Source organism: Papio anubis, chromosome 17, assembly GCF_008728515.1.
Source record: "Papio anubis isolate 15944 chromosome 17, Panubis1.0, whole genome shotgun sequence".
Taxonomy (NCBI): domain Eukaryota; kingdom Metazoa; phylum Chordata; class Mammalia; order Primates; family Cercopithecidae; genus Papio; species Papio anubis.
This window is the reverse complement of record NC_044992.1, coordinates 71,951,735-71,971,223: the sequence shown is the minus strand read 5'-3', so window position 1 is coordinate 71,971,223 and position 19,489 is coordinate 71,951,735. Positions and strand designations below refer to the sequence as shown.

Sequence of the window (19,489 nt, the reverse complement as noted above, 5' to 3'; positions counted from 1 at the left end):
AGGCCCAGAATGGGAGTGACCAGCTGGTAGAGGTGACAGTCCTCCTGTTGCCAGAACACACCCCATTTCACCAAATACCTGGCCATCACGGCACTAGAAACCATTTCACAGGCTCCCGCTGCCATAAGACCGAAGGGTTCTGGTCCTGCCGGGGCCTCTCACTCCTTCAACAGAAACTTTAAAATGACACAGTGACATAAATTGGATGCTGCCGTACAAACAAAGTGTGAAAACTAAAATCTCCAAAATTCACCTTGCGATGGTAGCCACGCATCTGCTTTTCACTGTCAGGCAGTCCCTTTGTGATTCACCTGTGCTGAATCTGACCTGTCGTGAGGTAGCCTCACCTTCTGCGTCTGTGATGTACTGAGCCTGGACCCACAGCTCCTCCAGATAGTCCTTGATTCTCCAGCTGAAAGGTACGTTGTTGGAAGCGTTCTCGGAAAGGTTCATGTAGTTCTGCACCATGATGTAGGCCATCTCACCTTTATGTCTGCAGTAAGGCGAGTGACGGTACAAAGAGGGTTTGTGAGACGTCACTCAAAACACAAGACAAGACCCGCCACTGATGCCAGCTCCTCTCAGGCCTCAAAAACAAGGGGGCCAACAGGCCAGGCCGACAGCGCTGATTTCACAGCCCAGGGTGTCTGTTAGGACAGATCTAGGGAACTAGCTTATGCAATCTTTGTTTTACAGGCAAAACAAAAACAAACCAAGGCTGGCAGGGGTCAAGTGTGTCGCCCAAAATGTCCAGCAGAACCAAGTCTTCTGGTTCCTGAGCCTGTCTGTCTTTGATAACTTGTAACACAGAGCACAACTTGTTAGACAGTCTTTGTTTCATGAACACAGCAGCGCCTTGTCTTTTAAATAAGTGTTTCCACTGGAATTCAAATTCCATTTCTTTTTCTCTTTCTCTCTTTTCTTTCTCTCTCCCTCCTTCTCCCTTTTTTTTTTTTTTTTGAGATAGGGTCTCACTCTGTCACCCAGGCTGGAGTGCAGTGAGCGGTGTGATCATATCTCACCTCAAACTCCTGGGCTCAAGCAATCCTCCCGCCTCAGCTTCTACAGTAGCTAGGACTACAGGTGCGCACCACATTATGCCTAATTTTTAAATTTTTTGTAGTGACGGGGTCTCACTATGTTGCCCAAGCTGGTCTTGAACCCCTGGGCTCAAGCAACTTTCCTGCCTCAGCCTACTAAATTGCTGGGGTTATAGGCATGAGTCACTGAGCCTGGGCACGTTTATTTCTATATTCTTTATTAATCTATATCCAGAATTGAAGCCCCTGAAAGCTGAAGTGGAAGCTGTTGGGAGCTGAGCCTCGGCCCCACAGCATCAGACCTGGGGAGGGGGGTGGGGGCTGTGCAGCTCCACCAGGGAATGAGGGACGGGGGAGGGAGCACAGATCACAGGGGGAAGCAGCACAGATCGCGGGGCTGTTCTAAGCGCAGCTTCTCCATGCCATACCACACTGGGTCTGGCTAGAACCAGTGCTCTGAAAGCAGGGAAATGAGGAGGGTGGAGATAAAAATGTCTTGGCGCTTCATAAACTTTCTATTCTTTTCTTTTTGAGACAGAGTCTTGCTCTGTCACCAGGCTGGAGTGCAGTGGCGCAATCTCAGCTCACTGCAACCTCCGCCTCCCAGGTTCAAGTGATTCTCCTGCCTCAGCCTCTCAAATAGCTGGGACTACAGGCACGCACCGCCACGCCCAGCTAATTTTTGTATTTTTAGTAGAGACCGGGTTTCACCATGTTAGCCAGGATGGTCTCGATCTCTTGACCTTGTGATCCACCTGCCTCGGCCTCCCAAAGTGCTGGGATTACAGGCGTGGGCCACCATGCCCGGCCAAACTTCCTATTGTTACTGCAGAAAGCGCCCACATCAACGTTGCTCTGAAGTTGAGGGCTGCATTTCACCCAGCACTTGGGAGAGCATATTAGGGTCCTGCTGTGTTCTGATAGTTTCTCTCCCCAGGGAAAGAAAGCCCTCCACTCACCTTGCATTATTCATCACAAGAGGAATGTTCAGAAGCTTCATGTCACTGAAAATAAACATCCAAAGGTCTCTTGCCCAGGGCGGAGTATCTGGCCTAGTCAGTAGCTCAAGGTTGCCGTCTCTGTCGATGAACGATATCATGCTCGCCAGCAGAGGGGTGACAGCACCTTGGACCCGCTTCCAGAGGGTGTGCCTGCAGCACAGGAGAGAGAATGGCCACCACGGCTCAGAGGAACCACAATGGCGGTCGGCCACCTTTTGACATTGTGTTCCTTCTTGAGCATGAACAAAACAACTAGTCTAATTACCACACTACAGCGATGGCAGGAACTTGATATTTTCATCATTTTTAAGTCCTAGAAAACAGACTCATAAAAATATCTAAGATGAGAGGCAGAACTGGAATGGAACTTAATTCTACATCTAATCAACTGTCATTAGGTGACTGGAAGGGTGAAGTAGTGTTTGATTTTTATTTTTAAAACATATATGTGAGACAGGGTCTCACTCTGTCACCCAGACTGCAGTGCAGTGGCACAATCATAGATCGTTGTAACCTTGAATACCGGGGCTCAAACGATCCTCCCACCTCAGCCGTGCAAGTAGACAGGGCCACCACGCCCAGGGCCACCACCTCCAGCTAATTTTTAATTTTTTTTTTTTGTTGGGATGGGGTCTCACTATGTTGCCCTGGCTGGCTGGTCTGAAACTCCTGGCCCAAGTAATCCTCCCATCTCAGCCTTCCAAAGTATTGGGATTATAGGTGTGAGCCACCGCACCTATCTGCTTTATTTTTTGCAAAGCTGCATAATTTTTGTATGTAACTATTTTTCAGAACAAGTCATCGAGGTTCTCCAAATAAATAAAATTATGACAATCCATTTGGAAAAAATAAATATTTTACAAATCTGATGTGGATAGACTATAATACAGATGAAGAGACCAAAATAAATTTGTCCCGGATCAAACTAAACAAGAAGGCACATGTTTATCTGGAATTAAGTATTTATTCCTGTTGATGTTTTTGTACACTAGATCTGGGTGTCTGATAGACAGACAGGTGGATGGATAGAGGGGCTGATGGACTGATGGGTGGATGGACAGGCAGGCGGATGGATGGATGAATGCACAGACAGGCAGACAGAAAGATAATTGGTTAACTACAAGACATTTTGTTGTTATATATATTTTGTTGTATATATTTACATGTAACAATAAAAACTCTATTTCAAAATTCTTGTGTAAAGGATAAGAATTAAAAGGTGGCCGGGCGCGGTGGCTCACATCTAATCCCAGCACGCTGGGAGACTAAGGTGGGCGGATCACCTGAGGTCAGGAGTTCGAGACCAGCCTGGCCAACATGGTAAAATCCCACCTCTACTAAAAATACAAAAATTACAGGCATGGTGGCAGGTGCCTGTAATCCCAGCTACTCAGGAGGCTGAGGCAGCAGAATCACTTGAACCCGGGAGGCAGAAGTTGCAGTGAGCCGAGATCGTGACACTGCACTCCAGCCTGAGGGACAAGAGTGAGACTCCATCTCAAAAAAACAAAAGACAAACAAAAACCACAAGGTCATTAATGTTGGGGGAAAATCAAAGCCTCTCTTTTGAAGAGAATAAAAAGAAATACTTATATTTTTAAAATATATAGTACACAGGATCCTGGCAAGAATTTTAAAATATCTACTGGGAAGACAAAGCATCCCAGTGACCAGAAGGAGAAAACAGCCAACTGGGAAAAGTCGCAGAACACAAAAGGCAGAAGGAAAACCCAAGCGCTGGGAGAGGCGGGAGCAGCTGAGCCTGATTCTGCTGTATCTGGACAGGCAGGCAGAGTTCGGGACACAAAGGACTCTCAGGATTTGTGCTGTTTAATCCCAAGAGAACAAAGGACTCCAGTCCCCCAGAACACAGGGGAGGTGAACTGAGGTAGTCAGGGCGCTGCTGGCCCTGGGGCAGGTGAGCTGAGGGTGCGGGTCTGGCCACCACTCAGCGGCTACGCAGGCCTCACGGTGACCACGGAATGTGACGAAGCCAGACCTAGTGCTGCATGAACAGCGAGCGGGGAAGAGCAGGCTGAGGAGGTTCAGTGACTCAGGGCTGGTCCCAGGAAGTGGAGTCAGGGATTAAAAGCATCAACAGGCCGGGCGCGGTGGCTCATGCCTGTCATCCCAGCACTTTGGGAGGCTGAGGCAAGTGGATCACCTCGGGTCAGGAGTTTGAGACGAGCCTGGCCAACATGGTGAAATCGCGCCTCTACTAAATATACCAAAATTAGCTGGGTGTGGTGGTGGGTGCCGGTAGTCTCAGCTACTCAGGAGGCTGAGGCAGGAGAATCGCCTGAAACCCAGGAGGTGGAAGTTGCAGCGAGTTGAGATCACATTACTGCACTCCAGCCTGGGTGACAGAGTGAGACTCTGTCTCAAAAAAAAAAAAAAGTATCAATAGAGTACACAAGGAGGAACCGAGGGAAATGAAAATATTTCTGTCTCCTAAAATCCCTTCAGAAGGCGTGACAAGGAAAGAAATGAAGGATAACTAGAGAAAAAGAATCAGAAAATCTCTGGTCATAAGGAAGGTGTACATAAGCCCCCATTCCCATTCACCCCACTTCTTCCTCCCTAAGCCCGCATTCCCGTTCACCCTACTTCTTCCTCACGTTCCCTCCTGCAGATCACACCTGGCCGTAGGCCCAAAGCGAACCCATCACTGGTGCAGAAGCTTGAACCTGGAAGGGACTCACGGAGGAGGTCCGCTGTCTTTTAGAGATGAGAAAGCTGGGCCCAAATAACAAAGTCACTGGATTCTTAGGCTGTCAGGCAGGAGGTCTGAGAGTCTGTCTTAGAGGCCCTCCGTCTGGGGCCCAGAGCACCCCTCCTTCCTCCACAACACACGGCCACATCCGGGATAATCAAGGTTCGTCCCATGGGTGACAGAAAAATAACCATGGCAGTGAATGGTGCTGCTGGGTCCTGGTTTAGCTGTTACCATTCTTCAAACAGCAGGACTGGGGAAATACCGCCTGTCCCCTGCCTGCTCTGCACATCATTTCAACTTCATAACTGAAAACAGCAGCCTTTCTATGGTTAACAACATGTTAGTAAATGTTCTACTCTAAGAACAGATATGCTTCTTAAAAGTTTTTAGTATGCAAAACTGTAAACACAGAAAAGCAGAGGAAGAGTCCAGCACCTGCCACTTGGCCACTGTCCAGACCTACTGTGCGCTTCTTGGGGAAAAAAATGACAGCTTTGAATGACTGAGAGGTTTAGAAAGAAACAGCTCAGTCCCCATGGCTCGGATGGAGAGACGATGCCCCCAGGCAGGTCCCCATGCTGCCACCAGATTGGAGTCACTCCCTCCTTCCTTTAGTCACAGTACCTGAATGTGCCCGCCTCCTGGAGGGCGTCCTGGTTGCAGGCTTCTCTCGCCACCCACTCCAGAGTGTGCAACTGGCTCTCTTCTTGCGTCTTTAAAAGGACATTGAGGCGCATCTTGGATACCCGCAAGAAAGAGGCTGTACAAAGGCAGAGAAGATGTTCAGCATGGCTGTGGCTGGGCTGTTGGCTCTGGAGTGCTTCTGACCCACCCGCCTCAGGAAGAGAAGTCCTTTGGCCAGGCCAATTCTAGAGCAAAATCTGAGAGATGCTCTTAGATTCCCACTGTGTCACTGCTTCTGCTGAGCCACGGAAACCTGAGAGGGTCCCCAACACGCAGTGAAATGAGCCCACGTGGGGGCAGGGGCAAGAGGGATGGGGAGGCTCATACCGTGGCACGCGCTGTCCTCGTTTAGGAGGTCCAGGAGGAGCACCACCCTCCGCATATTGCGCGTGCAGCTCTCGTTCTGGTCTCTGAGCATGCCCACGGCGCTCTGCACACAGCTCCTCAGCAGCCTGGTGGTGTCCAGGATCGACACCTATTGGTGGAGACGGTTAGGTCGCCCGTTTCTGCCACTTACACGGCAGGTAAAAGCCAAACCACCCATATGCGATGAAGGTCTCGATGCAGCAAACAGCACAGGGCGGCGGTCCTCATGCACAAAGAAGGACGCCAACCCCCACCCCCCACCAAACTGCCGGTGCAGATGCCCTTGACCCCCAGTAACCCCCAGTAACCAGCAACAAGACCGTCGCTGTGTGAGGAAAGTGGGGCGCCACCCTCACCGCCGTGCAGCGGTGGCGGCTCCTCTAGCTCCCAGTGCAAAAGCATAAAGAGGCAGGTCGGAAGCGTCACCAGCAGCACAAGGGGAGGTCCCAAGAATCAGAACTTACATCACTGCCTCCGAGTTCAGAGGTTTCCTTTTCCACCTTCTCAGAACCTTCTGTTTCCATGGCCTCCTCTGCCACCTCCCCTGACGTGCTGGCCTCCGTTTCCATCGCCTCCTCACGGCCGTCTTCTGCCCGGTGTTCCAAGCCCACTGCAGTCAAAGCAAACGTGATTGCGTTACCGCTCAGAAAGTGGCATGGGGACTGGCAGCGGCGCCATCTGGGAGTCTGTGTGCTTAGGCTCCGAGTGCAGGCTTCCCTGGCCCCCGCTCTGGTGATGGGTCCGCAGATGAGAAATCACGGTCATGAAGATCAGCCCCCAAGGCAGCCCCTTCCTTCCAGCCTGGGCTCTGCCGTGTTCTAGGCACTCACTTCCATGGCTGGCCTGATCACAGAGCTCTACCTCAGCCTGTGGTAAGCGCACCTGCTCGGCCCTATGGTGTGATGATGAGCTAACGCTCCTGCTGAGGGACGACACACGGTGGCCCTGCTCCTAGTGCCATGTGCACGTCATGCTCCACACCTACCATCTGCCCTTCCACCACCCGCTCCCCCAGAGGCTCCGCCTCATGACTCACACTCAGGCAAGTCTCTGGGCACGAACAGCTGGCTGATGGTGACACTCTGCAGCCTGGTCATATCTGAAACCATGAGGGTGGATCTCCGGAGGTCATCGATGTGGACAGACTGCCACAGCCCTGTGAAGAGTGAAGCCACCCACAACCATCTCGTGTCTTTCCCGGCTGCTGCTCAGCCCTAAGCAGGAACACTGCACACCCTGGCTTGTCATTACCTTGCTGCAAAATGAATGACTGGCACCCTGAAGCCAAAACCCTGGAATGGGCCTGCACAGAAACCCCCGACCCTATACTACACCAGACCCGATGCTGTGCACATCAACAACTTCTACATAAACAGCAACGGTAAGACCTGCAATGGCAGGTGTGGGAAGCACGCGTGGATAAGGCCTGTGGTTCTTTCACCCGTGCATTGTTGTATTTGCTGGATCACAGTTAGTGAGGGGCGGGGGACACTGGCAAGGTCTGCCTTCCATTCTCCAGGAAATGATTCACGTAAACTTACTTTCCTGTTTCTGGAATACCAACTTTTCTATGTCATAAATAGCTGATGACTATTCCTTGGAAGAAAAAAGATCTGAAGGTAGCTCGACGCCCGCCACTCTCCCTCCCCGCCAAACAGGCATATCGGTGCGTTCCCGACAGTGTACGTCGGGAGTCAGGGGTCTCCGCTCTGTGTGACCCGCATGCTAAGAGGCGAGGAGCTTGCCTACAGTCAGTCCAGGACAGGCTGCACACAGCCTCCCGTGCCAGGATTCACGTTTTCACAGTAATCAGTGGTAAGAAATCTAATTGCATCTGGAAAGAATCCTCTTGAAGTTAACAATAATATTCTAATTTCAGACTTTTACAACGCAGAACCAAATGAGAAACAGTTCCAACATTACTTAAATAAATACGCTGACTGGGCTGGGTGCGGTGCCTCACGCCGGTAATCCCGGCACTTTGGGAGGCTGAGGTGAGCGGATCACGGGTCAACAGATCGAGACCATCTAGGCCAACATGGTGAAACCCCATCACTACTAAAAATACAAAAATTAGCCGGGCGTGGTGGTGCGTGCCTGTAATCCCAGCTACTTGGGAGGCTGAGGCAGAAGAATCGCTTGAACCCGGGAGGTGGAGGTTGTAGTGGCTGGAGCCACTGCACTCCAGCCTGGCAACAGAGCAAGACTCTGTCTCAAAAAATAAATAAAAATAAATAAATAAATACATTGACTGATGTTCTGATCTCACCTCCATGGAAGCCCACATAAGCTGTTCCTCTTCCCATCCGGGACAGTTTTGTGATGAAATAGACGAAGATACGGTCCTCGTTTTCTTGTATTTTGTTGATTTCATTTATAGCAGAATACCTATTTAAAGAGAGAAAAAAAGAATACCTATTTTAAAAACAAACACACACAAAAAAACAAGCACCTAAATAAAGCAAAGTTGTGCGGCTGCAGAAGGGTGGTCTCTGAGCTGTTGGTCTGGTCTCACAGCCATCCGTTCTGAGGAGTTTTACATAAACTTCAGACTCCTGTGATTGTGGTTTCTTCTCTCACAGGGAGATGAGAAATCTTCTCTTAGCAGGCTCGTTTTCTTCCCCGTTCCTGTGTCCTCTGCTTTGAAGTGGCATTCCTTTATTTTTATTTATTTATTTATTTATTTTGAGACGGAGTTTCACTCTTGTTGCCCAGGCTGGAGTGCAATGGCACGATCTCAGCTCACAGCAACCTCCGCTTCCTCAGCTCAAGCGATTCTCCTGCCTCAGCCTCCCAAGTAGCTGGGATTACAGGCATGCACCACCATGCCCGGCTAATTTTGTATTTTTTTAGTAGAGACAGGGTTTCTCCATGTTGGTCAGGCTGGTCTCGAACTCCTGACCTCAGGTGATCTGCCTGCCTCAGCCTCCCAAAGTGCTGGGATTACAGGCATGAGCCACCACGCCCGGCGTGGCATTCCTTTGTTGACCAGAAACCCTATCTTGTGCTCCTCAATGGGCCTGCCCCGGTGCAACTAAGGGTGAGGCTAGCTGAACTGTCCATTCCTTCTTTTCTCTTAAGCCACGGGGGTCTTGCTGTGTTGCCCAGGCTGGTCTCAAACCCCTGGCCTCAAACGATCCTCCTGCCTCTGCTTCCCAAGTAGCTGGGATTACAGGAAATAGCCCCTGCACCCAGTGGACCTTTCCATTTCAACAAAGAGTTCTGTGCGCAATGCCATTCCCTTCAGATGACCAATGGCCAAAGCCAGTTTCTTGTTGAAATCTGAGCCGCAAAATGAAATATGGCATCCAATGCTTCAAAAAGGTCCAGAAATCACTTTTACTTTAAGTGATAAAGGCACAAAGTTAATTCTAAGAGCGTCAGACTTCCCCTACAAATACTATAAAAACATCCAATAAATAGGAATAAAAGCATTTACCTACTGTTATTTCCTTCGAACTTGAAATAAATTCAAATTGTATAATTCAAAATTAATGATGACTAAAACATGTCTACAAACACAGGCTTCAAAGGCGTCCTTTTATAGCTTGTTAATGCTCCATTATTTACACTTCTCACATTTCACTTTTTTTGTGGGGAGGACAGGCTCTCGCTCTGGCCCCCAGGCTGGACTGCAGTGGTGGGATCCCAGTTCACTGCAGCCCTGACTTCCCAGGCTCAAGTGATTCTCCCGCCTCAGCCTTCTGAGCAGCTGGGACTAGAGGTGTGCTGTGGAAGGCTAATTATTTTATTTTTTTAGTAATGAGGTCTTGCTCTGTTGCCCGGGCCCATTCCGCTATTTTTGTAATGTTATTAGCCTTTTCGCTTTGTCTCTCTTCAGTTTCCCTAATCCCCACTTGGGAGAATAAGGCGGGGGAAGAATTGTTCTTATTTTTATTTCTATATTGATTACGATACTATACTGTTTTCAAGGAAGAAATTCTCTAGGACCTCCTACGTTTTGGGTTTTTACATAGTTTCTGAAAAAAATACTAAAAACATACTTAGCTGAGGCAATGAGCTGGGCACTATGGATTCCATCTTCAAAATCTGTCTGAATAATGAGGATTTTACATTTGGCTGTATTCGTTAAACAGTTTCTGAAAGAAAAGGGAGGTTATTCAAGCGAGTTCTCTGTCTTAAAAAATGGGTAACAAAATTCCCCCAAGTGATGAGAGACATAAAGGCTACAAAGAAACAGCGACTCAGGTGGGATTTTCTTCTGTAAGAACAGATAGTCCCCGGGAGAAAACCCAATGAATGTCTCCTAACGAGGTCCGAGGACGATGCTTTCGGAGGAAGCATGTCAGGCCAGACACCGCGTTGCAGAAGATGACGCAGATGAGAAGGACACTGGGAGAAATTTAACAAGGATCCATTTCACAGTCACGTGACTGTGGCACTCATTAACCAGCGCTGGCACCACTGCCAGGCAGAAGCCACACGGCCACGGCTGGGGAGGGAGAGGGCAGGGAAGGCAGGGAACCTCACCGGACTTCTTTGAGGAATGAGAACTCCGTGTCAAACCGCTGCAGCCACAGGAGTGTGAGTTTCGAAGCCCTGCCTGTGACTTCTGATTCTAAAATTTCACAGTCGTGACTTGTTAGCAGCCTGGAGAAAGTGGTGATCTACAAAGTTAGGAAATGCAAATTACTTGCCAGAATTCAAGGAAAGGTTGCAAGTCTGCTGCTAGGTTTAGACAGATCCCAGAAACTTGCAGATGTCCAGCGCAGTGCAGTTGCCACGCAACGGCACAGAATCCAAACCCAAAGGAGTTTCCCAAAACAAGGCAGCACTGGGGCCAGGAGGCCCTACAGGGCCAAAGGCTTTGGAGAGATGACCCCACCCTGCCCTGAGGGTGCCTTCTTCTCCTCCCCAGAGGCCCATGCCTCTGCCTGCTTGGTCCCTACTTGAGATTCCCATGATCCCTTAGGGCTCAGCACAAATGCCATTTCCTGTTATAATCCGACTTCATGCTTTCAGATGGAGTTCGTGGTTGGTACCGCCCCTTCCCCCAGATGTCATTCTCCTGCCCCACAGGCCACTCCCCCATCACAGTGCAAGCGGAAAAGTTCCTCAAGACCTGCCTCCCAGCCTAGCCTCACCACTGAGCTCAGATTCCTACGTCCAACTGCACGATGCATCAAAACCTGTCCCCAGTGGACATCACCACTGGCCCCCCAAAACCTGCTGTCCATTCCTGGGTTATCTGTCATGATGCAGCAATGTCCACTCATCTAAGAATGAGTCCAGGGAGCCACCGTGGACCCCTCCGCCCCCCACACCCTTGCTGGGTGGTAGTGTTGGCCCTGCCAAATGGCCTCCCAAGTACCTCTCGGTTCCATCTGCTCCTCTCCTTTGTACCGTTCCAGCAGCCTCCCCACTGGCCTGTCTTTTCCACGACAGCCTTTCATCAGACTCCCTTCACCCAGCTAGGGAGACACACGTGCCTCCAGCGCCTGCTCCGTAGGGCTGAGATGCGGCTCCGCAGGGCCACTGAGGCCCTCCAGCAGTTCTCTCTGACTGCACCGCATCGCCCCATCTCAGCACTCACAGCCTGGAACCCTAAGCGCTGTCAGCGGCTCTGCCCACAAAAGGCCCTCAGCCTACAGTCCCTTCCCCGCCATTCTTCCCCATCAGCGAGGGGCCTCTCCTAGGAACATCTCATCTGAGCTGGCATCCTGGTCTACAGTGCTCCCTGCTGCCTCTAAGCACAGCATTGATCATATGATATTGATGGCATCTGATCATGTACTGGTCTCTCCACACTCCCTAATGCTAACAAAGGACAAGAGCTGTAGAGTCATCTTTGCATCCCCAGTGCCCTCGGCCCGGTCCTGGAACATGGTACTTCATTTGTTGGTGTGAACATCGTGTATGGTGCTGTTACCAGCATGGCGCACTGCACAGACCCAGGCACTCAGCACCTGGTTAACTGGACCTACATAGATACTTGGCTCTCCCCACACTTACCACAGAGGAGAGCCCAGCGTCTCAGCATCTGCCTGCAGGATCCCTAGCCACTGCCGGGGGAGGAATCTTGAATCCTGACACTAGGGATTTAGGACTCTTGGGTGACAGAGGATAGGGTACGAGTGCAGAAAGACAATCACCTCTGTGAAGATGGCATGGCGCTCCAGGTCTGTCGTGTGCAGGTGCATCTGAAGGAAATCTGCAAAGGAGTTGTGCCTCTGTCTGTAGAAGTACTCCTGTGACAGCGACTTCCCTGGGAACGAGCCCAGCGAGGAGGCGCTCAGCCGGACCACGGCATCGGGCGTAGCGCAGTTCAGCAGGATCAGTCTGGCCTCCTCAGACACCTTCTGGTAAAGTTCCTCCGTCAAGGCCTCTCTATGACCCTGCCTCTCTATGACCTGCAGCACCACAGAGGCGCAGGCGTCCGAGTGGTAGCCGATGAAGACGTCAGAGGGGCTGTATTTGTGCCTGTTCAGGAAATGCTCTGCTTTGACATCGATGAACTTCTCCACCCACGCACGGAGCTCCTCCACGACGCTCTTCTGCCATTTCTCCAGCACCGTGTTGATGTCCAGATAGTGCTTCTCCAGCCGGTTAATGAGGGGGATGGGAAAGTGTTTGTACACGATGTCTTTCTCTTCAATGACGATCAGGCGGAAGTTGGGGTGAACCCGACATTTGACGCGGTGGGTCCCCAGACCGAGGTCCACGTACTTCTGGCCACCGAGGTGGACGTAGTACTGGTTGAGCGCGTCGTAGAGGCTCTCGTAGAGGTTCTGCAGGTTGAGGAGCACCACCATCTTGCCTGTTTCCATGCAGATCTTCACACGATTGATGTTTCTGCAGATCTGGGTGTACTCCTGGTCCTTGGGGAAACCAGAACCAAAAATGATCTCCGGCTGCTGGTCCTCCTTGAAGAACGTCTGCTGCAGGATCTGTAGTGCCACGTAGTTTTTGGTCAGCAAGAGTAAGTAGCGGGACTCAGCATCTTCCAGCTGTCCACCCGGCACCTTCTGAGAAGGCCCAAAGATGTTCTGTTTGATCAGCTGCAGGGGACTCACTTCCTCTGAGCACTTGGCCTCAGGCAAATTGGCCAGGAAGATGTCTAAAGCGTGGATGTCATCCTTGCCACTGAAGTTCCTAAGGACAGCCTGTGCAATGTCTTGCGGGGAAGGCTTTCTATTTGAAGCCTTCGCTGAAGCAAAGACCATTTTGATGAGGCTGTAGTAGTCACGAAGCCCGAAGAATTCCTTGTCCTGGTTCTCACACACCGTTTCGTAGGCTTTGGCAAAGGATGCAAAGTACCCTTGGATTCGGTCCTGGATGAGGCTGTCTGAGGAACAGATGCCCTTGGCACTGTCTATGAGCTCTCGCTTGTTGGGGCTGCCGCGTGACACGAAAATGCCCCGGTTCATCTTGGCAGGGTCAAGGGCCCAGTTGGAGATGCCCACAAAGCCAACCTTTTTGTGGGGGGCGGGATCGTCTTCAATGCATCCGTCTTCCAGCAGCGGGTGCAGAGTCTTCAGGGGCATTTTGGGCGAGTCTTCCGCCAGCCCCACCTCATCTAACACCACCACGGAGACATACTGCTGCAGGTCCTTCCCCTGCTGAAAGCGGGCACACTGCCGGAAGGTGCCAATGATGCCCTGTGGGGTGGAGTGCGGGCTGCACTGGAAGGACACCAGGTGGACCTGCTTCAGGCTGCGGAAGAGATCTGAGTAGGCGGCTGGGCCCTGCATGGCGTCGGCCACGATGGTCTTGGCGAGGGACTTGGAGCTGCCGGGCTTCCCCACCAGGAAGAGGGGAATCTTCAGCTCGATGCAGATGACCATCATGAAGACGTTCTCCTTCAAGGCCAAGTTCTTGGCGATGGTTTTCCTCAGAGGTATGCCGTCCAGAAAAAGATCCTGTGCCCGCGTTATTTCATCCAGAAGCAGCCTGCTGTTGTCATACGGTTTCGGAAAGAACCTGGCGATGGCTTTCCAATATGAGTCTTTCTTTTCTAAAGAGGCGTGGTAACACACCCCGATGGCCAGCATCAACGACCAGAGGACGGGATCTCTCTCAAGGTGATTTTTGCTGACGCTGGACTTGGAGAGAAAGGAATTCAGCTGCGCTAAGAGCATCGCACTGTGCTCGTGGAACCATCTGAAAACTTTCACACAGCGCTCCACGTCCCTGAGGCTGACAAAACCACACTCATCTTCTCTTTTCCTCATGAAACCCTGAGAGGCACAGAGGACTTCTGTGATCACGCGAGTCTCGTTTTCATCTAGGCTGATGGAGTCAACCAGTCTCTGGACAATCTGCTGGATGTAGAGCTTTTCAGCAGCGTCACTCAGTTGTCCAAAGTCCCACACCAGAGGAATCAGGCTCGGGGGCAGAGCGTGGACTCGGTACACCAGCTGCCTCAGAGGAATGGAGCCCAGCTTGTCGGCCGTCTCCTCCGCACTCACCCTGTAGCCCAAACCAGCTGACTCCAAACGGCAGATCATCTCCTCAGAGTGCTTCCGGTACGGGTTGCAGGCGGCTATAATATGCAGGCCAGAGTCCCTAGCCAGGGGCTGGCCGTCCACCATACGATCACACAGGACTTCTTTGATACAGCTTACAGCTTCCGTGGTGTTGGCTTCATCAAAAAACAAGATGGTGTCCAACTGATGTTGGTCCTTATTGGCGAAGGCCACATTTTCAGCCTCCCTGACTCTGGAGTAGATCATGTCTGCGGTTGTTCCTCCATGCACCTTGACCAGCTTTATGGTGTCAGCATCGGCACCAGCACGCCGCAGGTCGCTAAGGAATTTAATAAGCCTGGTTTTGCCACAGCCAGTTTCTCCCATGATGATAACCGGGATCCCACACCGGAAACGCATCTCAATGGCAAGGATCTTAAGCATATTGTCTGTCGTGAGCTCATACGTTTCGTCCGGGTCAATGGCCCAGCGGATCCCTAAGGTCAGGCAGAGCCTCTCAAGTTTCTCGTGTCTGGGCAGTTTATCAAAGTCGACATTGAAGGGCACCCTCTGGAGCAGCAGCCCCTGATACAGGTCCATGGTCATGACATCTCTCTTGATGACCTTCCCAGTCAAGTGATTGATGGCGTCGACACTGCCCTTGCTGTTGGGCTGCAGATAGAAGCCGATGAACGTCATGGTGGTGCGGTCGTCATTGAAGAAAACGTATGGGTGAGGCTCCGACTCCCACCTCTTCCGGAGAGAGAAGGGTGCTAGATCTTCTTCCTTAACCCCATCCATGGTGACCATGTGCTTCCCCGGGCTTTGGTCAGAGGTATGGAGTGTTGGTGTGGCAAAATCTCTTGCCATAAAGATCATGAAGGTCACCACAAAGTTCTTGAAGCCTCTCAGTGTGTCGCCAATAAAACTCGGATTGCAGAAGAGAGAGGCCTCGCAATCTCTGAGCTGATAATTCAGGAACCGAGCAAAGTTCCGAAGCTCTGACCAGGATGGGTTTATTACCCCGCAGTAAATCAGGAAATGCTGGAGGCATTCCTCCGGGGTGCCTTCGACAGAGCCTTCTTGATACTCAAACATGTCTAGGTCTTGGTTTTGATGGAATCGTCTTAAATATTGGTAAGGTCTTTGGAAAGTTTCGCTGCAGAACTCCCACTGATCCATCCCAGGCTCTGTGTCACTCCTCCGAGGACTCAGCTCCATGTCTATCACCTCTTTGGGAGGCCTGCAGGTGACTTTTGGGAAGATGTCAAGAAAACTGAACTGGGGGACACGTGTACGCTGGAAAGGGGAGACATGAATGAAATGGTTACAAGAAAACTTTCTAAGAAATGCTTTTGTGTCTTAACCCTCCACGTTATCTATATTGGATGGACCTTTATGAAAAATGCACTGAAAATATGTAGTTTTCTGTATACTCTTTTTTTACACAGAATATCTTTCGCACATTAAGTAAGGCATTGTTGTGGGAGCTGCATTCTGAGCCAGGAAATCACTTTCTAGCCCAACTTCCTAAAACTAAGTTTCTCCACTAAGCATACATGTATATGTATGGGAGTGAACATAAAACTCTCTTTTGCTAAGAAATTTTTACGACAAACATCTCCTTCCCAACTTAGCTGGCACTAGGAAAGATGACTTCTTTCAGCAGATGAATTTACTACATTCAGAGTGCAGCTGGGATTCAGACTGGGCATACAGCATGAAGCCTGAATTGAATAGACAAATTGAAGACACTGCTAATTAATAGAAGAGTACTTTTATCCCAGACATGATTAAAACGTGAGTTTAAAGATGGGCTTTTCTTTACTAACACCACACTCAGCTGCTGCACTACGTAAGGCAAAGCTGTGAAGTCACCTAAACACATCGCTACATTTCAGTAAGACCAGAAGGACCCCAGGACCCCCAACACCAGGTGAAAATGCCCCACATTACAGACCAGCTTTGAAGACCTCCTCGACGGCACTGACGTCCTCCTTTCCAGGATTTCAATGATATACAAATGGCAGGGGTTCCGAAGCCACATTTTCCCGTTTATATCCATTAAGTATTGTAAAATGAGGAGCTTGAAAAGAAACACCCAAATTCCAGTCTGCACCTAAGGACAGAATAGCACAAGGCGTAAACACACAACACAATGGCGAGTTCTCCCAACTCCAAGGACCCCCCTTATTTTGCTCTTTGTCACGATGATCTTGATGGTCGACATCAACAGTTCAGCCAGCAACGGCCCACGTCTCCGAGGGCAGCCCCATAAGATCCTAATACTGTATTTCCCTGTACCCTTTCTATGTTTAGACACACAAACACGCCGTTTTACAACTGGCTTCAGGATTCAGAACAGCCATATGCAGCCTAGGAGCCGCCGTGTGTCCCACGAAGCCTGTGTGTGTGGTGGGCTCTACGTCTAGGTTTGTGTAAGCGCACACCATGACGCTCACACAGGAGGAAATTGCCTGACAACACACTTCTCAGAGCGTGTTCCGCTGTTGAGCTTCATAGGACTGTGCGTGTGGAAACGAGGAATTCTTGTACATGGGAAGGAGTCACGGAGGGACGTGGGGACCACGTCTTTACTGATGTGGCCATCAGCTGATGCTGGAGGGCACTTACTGAGGAGGTCACGTCCAAATGAAAGAGCACGGGGACCTTCTGATACTGCGCGTCCAGGAAGGGCAGCAGGGCACCCAGGACTTGGCTCTCATCCACCTGAGGGTCGATCAGTCGAATCGTTTTCAGAGGCACCTTTTTCCTGTTTAACTGTATCTTTAGCTTGTCGTGCAACCTCTTCACGTAGAGAGACTTTCCTGTAACATTAAAATATAGAAATTAGGGCTGGGCACGGCAGCTCGCACCTGTAACCTGGCACTTTGGGAGGCCGAGGCAGGGGACTCACTTGAGGTCAGGAGTTCGAAACCAGCCTGGCCAACATAGTGAAATCCCGTCCCTACTGAAAAAACAAAAAAATCAGCCAGGCGTGGTGGTGGGCACCTGTAATCCCAGCTACTCAGGAGGCTGAGGCAGGAGAATAGCTTGAACCCAGGAGGCAGAGGTTGTAGTGAGCAGAGATCACGCCATTGTACTCCAGCCTGGGCGACAGAGCGAGTGAGACTCTGTCTAAAAAAATAAATAAATAAATAATATATATATATAAAATATATATATTTATATATATTTGTATATATAATTTATATAAATATATAAATAAATATAAATATAAATATAAATATATAAATATTATATTTATATATTTGTATATATAATTTATATAAATATAAATATAATATGTAAATATAAATATATGTAAATATAATATATAAAATATATTATATATTATATAAAATAGCAGAGAATATAGAAAATATAAATAAATATATAATATATACAATATAATATATAAATATATAAATATATAGGTATATATATAAATATATATATGGTGGATATTTAAATATATTATATATAAATATATATAAATTTATATATATTATATAGAAATATATATATAAATTTATATAAATTTATATATATTATATAGAAATATATATATAAATTTATATATATTATATAGAAATATATATAAATTTATATATATTATATAGAAATATATATATAAATTTATATATTATATAGAAATATATATATAAATTTATATATATTATATATAAATTAGGTCCCAGGGCTAGGACAAAAAGAGAATCTAGAAAGATCCACTAGAAGTTAACTTCTCTTTGTATAAAATTCAAAACTGCTGCAACATCACATCAGATTGAAGAATACGCTCTCGAATCTTCACATTTCCCAGGCGTTACCTACTCATTCTCCTGACCACCTCCTGCCTCCACATGACAGCAGGCAAAGCACCGTCCTGCGCCACTTAACTCTAGGAACACATTCTGGAAAACGCACTGTGAAATGACTCTGTCGCTGTGAACATCACACAGTGTGCGTGCAGAAACGCAGACACTACAGCCGACCACACACCTGAGCTAGGTGGAATAGCCCATTGTCCCCGGGCTGCAAACCGTGACAGCATAGAGGCATCCTACGTACAGTGGGGAGCTGTGACACAGGGGCAAATATCTGAATATCTGAACGTATCCAGGCCAAGCAGGGTGGCTCGGGCCTGTAATGCCAGCACTGTGGGAGGCCGAGGCAGTTGATCACTCAAGGTCAGGAGTTTGAGACCAGCCTGGTCAACATGGCAAAACCCCATCTCTACTAAAAACTAGTCAGGCGTGGTGGCAGGTGCCTGTAATCCCAGCTACTCGGGAGGCTGAGGCAGGAGAATCACTTGAACCTAGGAGGCAAAGGCCACAGTGAGCCAAGATCATGCCACCGCACTCCAGCCTGAGTGACAGAGTAAGACTCCATCTCAAAAATAAAAATAGAAACATCTAAATGTAGAAAAGGTACAGTAAAAATATGGTATTATAATCTTTTGTTCTTTCTTTCTTTCTTTCTCTTTTTTTAAAAGACCAAGGTCTTGCCCTGTTGCCTAGGCTGCAGTGCAGCAGCACAACTGCAGCTCACCACAGCCTCGACCTCTTGGGCTCAAGTGATCCTCCCGCCTCGGCCTTCCTAGCTGGGATCCCTAGCTGGGATCACAAGCACACACCACCATGCCTGGCTAATTTTTAAAGTACAGTTTTATAATTTTATGGGATTGTGGTCATATATGTGGTCTGCTGTTGACTGAAATGCCATTATGCGTCACATGACTAGCTAATGAAAGTCACAGCAAAAGCAGAGGTTTCATCAGGGAGGGGAAGAATAATGTTCATCCCAACAGGATGGGGTAATGCTGATAGGATAAAGTCAACAGAACAGAAGCTACTATTTCTTTTTAAGGGAAACAAGATGGCAAACGAAGGGTGGGTCAAGAGACACGGCTTTCTCTTCAAGTAGAGCAGTTCTACCCTCCTCGCTCACATGACCAACATCAACCCCAAAGAGGCCAGTGGCATTTAAGGGGAGAAGAAGTAAACTTCAGGCCGGGCGCGGTGGCTCACACCTGTAATCCCAGCACTTTGGGAGGCTGAGGCGGGCGGATCCTGAGGTCAGGAGTTTGAGACCAGACAAGCCAACATGGTAAAATCCTGTCTCTACTAAAAATACAAAAACTAGGCCGGGCACGGTGGCTCATGCCTGTAATCCCAGCACTTAGGGAGGCTGAGGAGGGCGGATCATGAGGTCAAAAGATCGAGACCATCCTGGCTAACACGGTGAAGCCCC

At 49.2% G+C, this 19,489-nt stretch overlaps 1 protein-coding gene across 1 annotated transcript in view; it reads right to left on the bottom strand.

The window, feature by feature from the left end:
• The window catches only part of LOC101021715 (E3 ubiquitin-protein ligase RNF213), a 101,596-nt gene that overhangs the window by 34,292 nt on the left and 47,815 nt on the right, over positions 1-19,489 (bottom strand). The window contains exons 20-31 of the mRNA XM_021928097.2: positions 16,868-17,061; positions 16,194-16,352; positions 11,921-15,532; positions 10,299-10,435; positions 9,812-9,907; positions 8,077-8,195; positions 6,844-6,963; positions 6,272-6,417; positions 5,769-5,916; positions 5,382-5,517; positions 2,000-2,191; positions 348-493 (exon numbers count right to left, since the gene is read on the bottom strand). Coding sequence (XP_021783789.2) covers positions 348-493; positions 2,000-2,191; positions 5,382-5,517; positions 5,769-5,916; positions 6,272-6,417; positions 6,844-6,963; positions 8,077-8,195; positions 9,812-9,907; positions 10,299-10,435; positions 11,921-15,532; positions 16,194-16,352; positions 16,868-17,061 — 5,205 coding nt within the window. The remainder of the gene's footprint in view (positions 1-347; positions 494-1,999; positions 2,192-5,381; positions 5,518-5,768; positions 5,917-6,271; positions 6,418-6,843; positions 6,964-8,076; positions 8,196-9,811; positions 9,908-10,298; positions 10,436-11,920; positions 15,533-16,193; positions 16,353-16,867; positions 17,062-19,489) is intronic.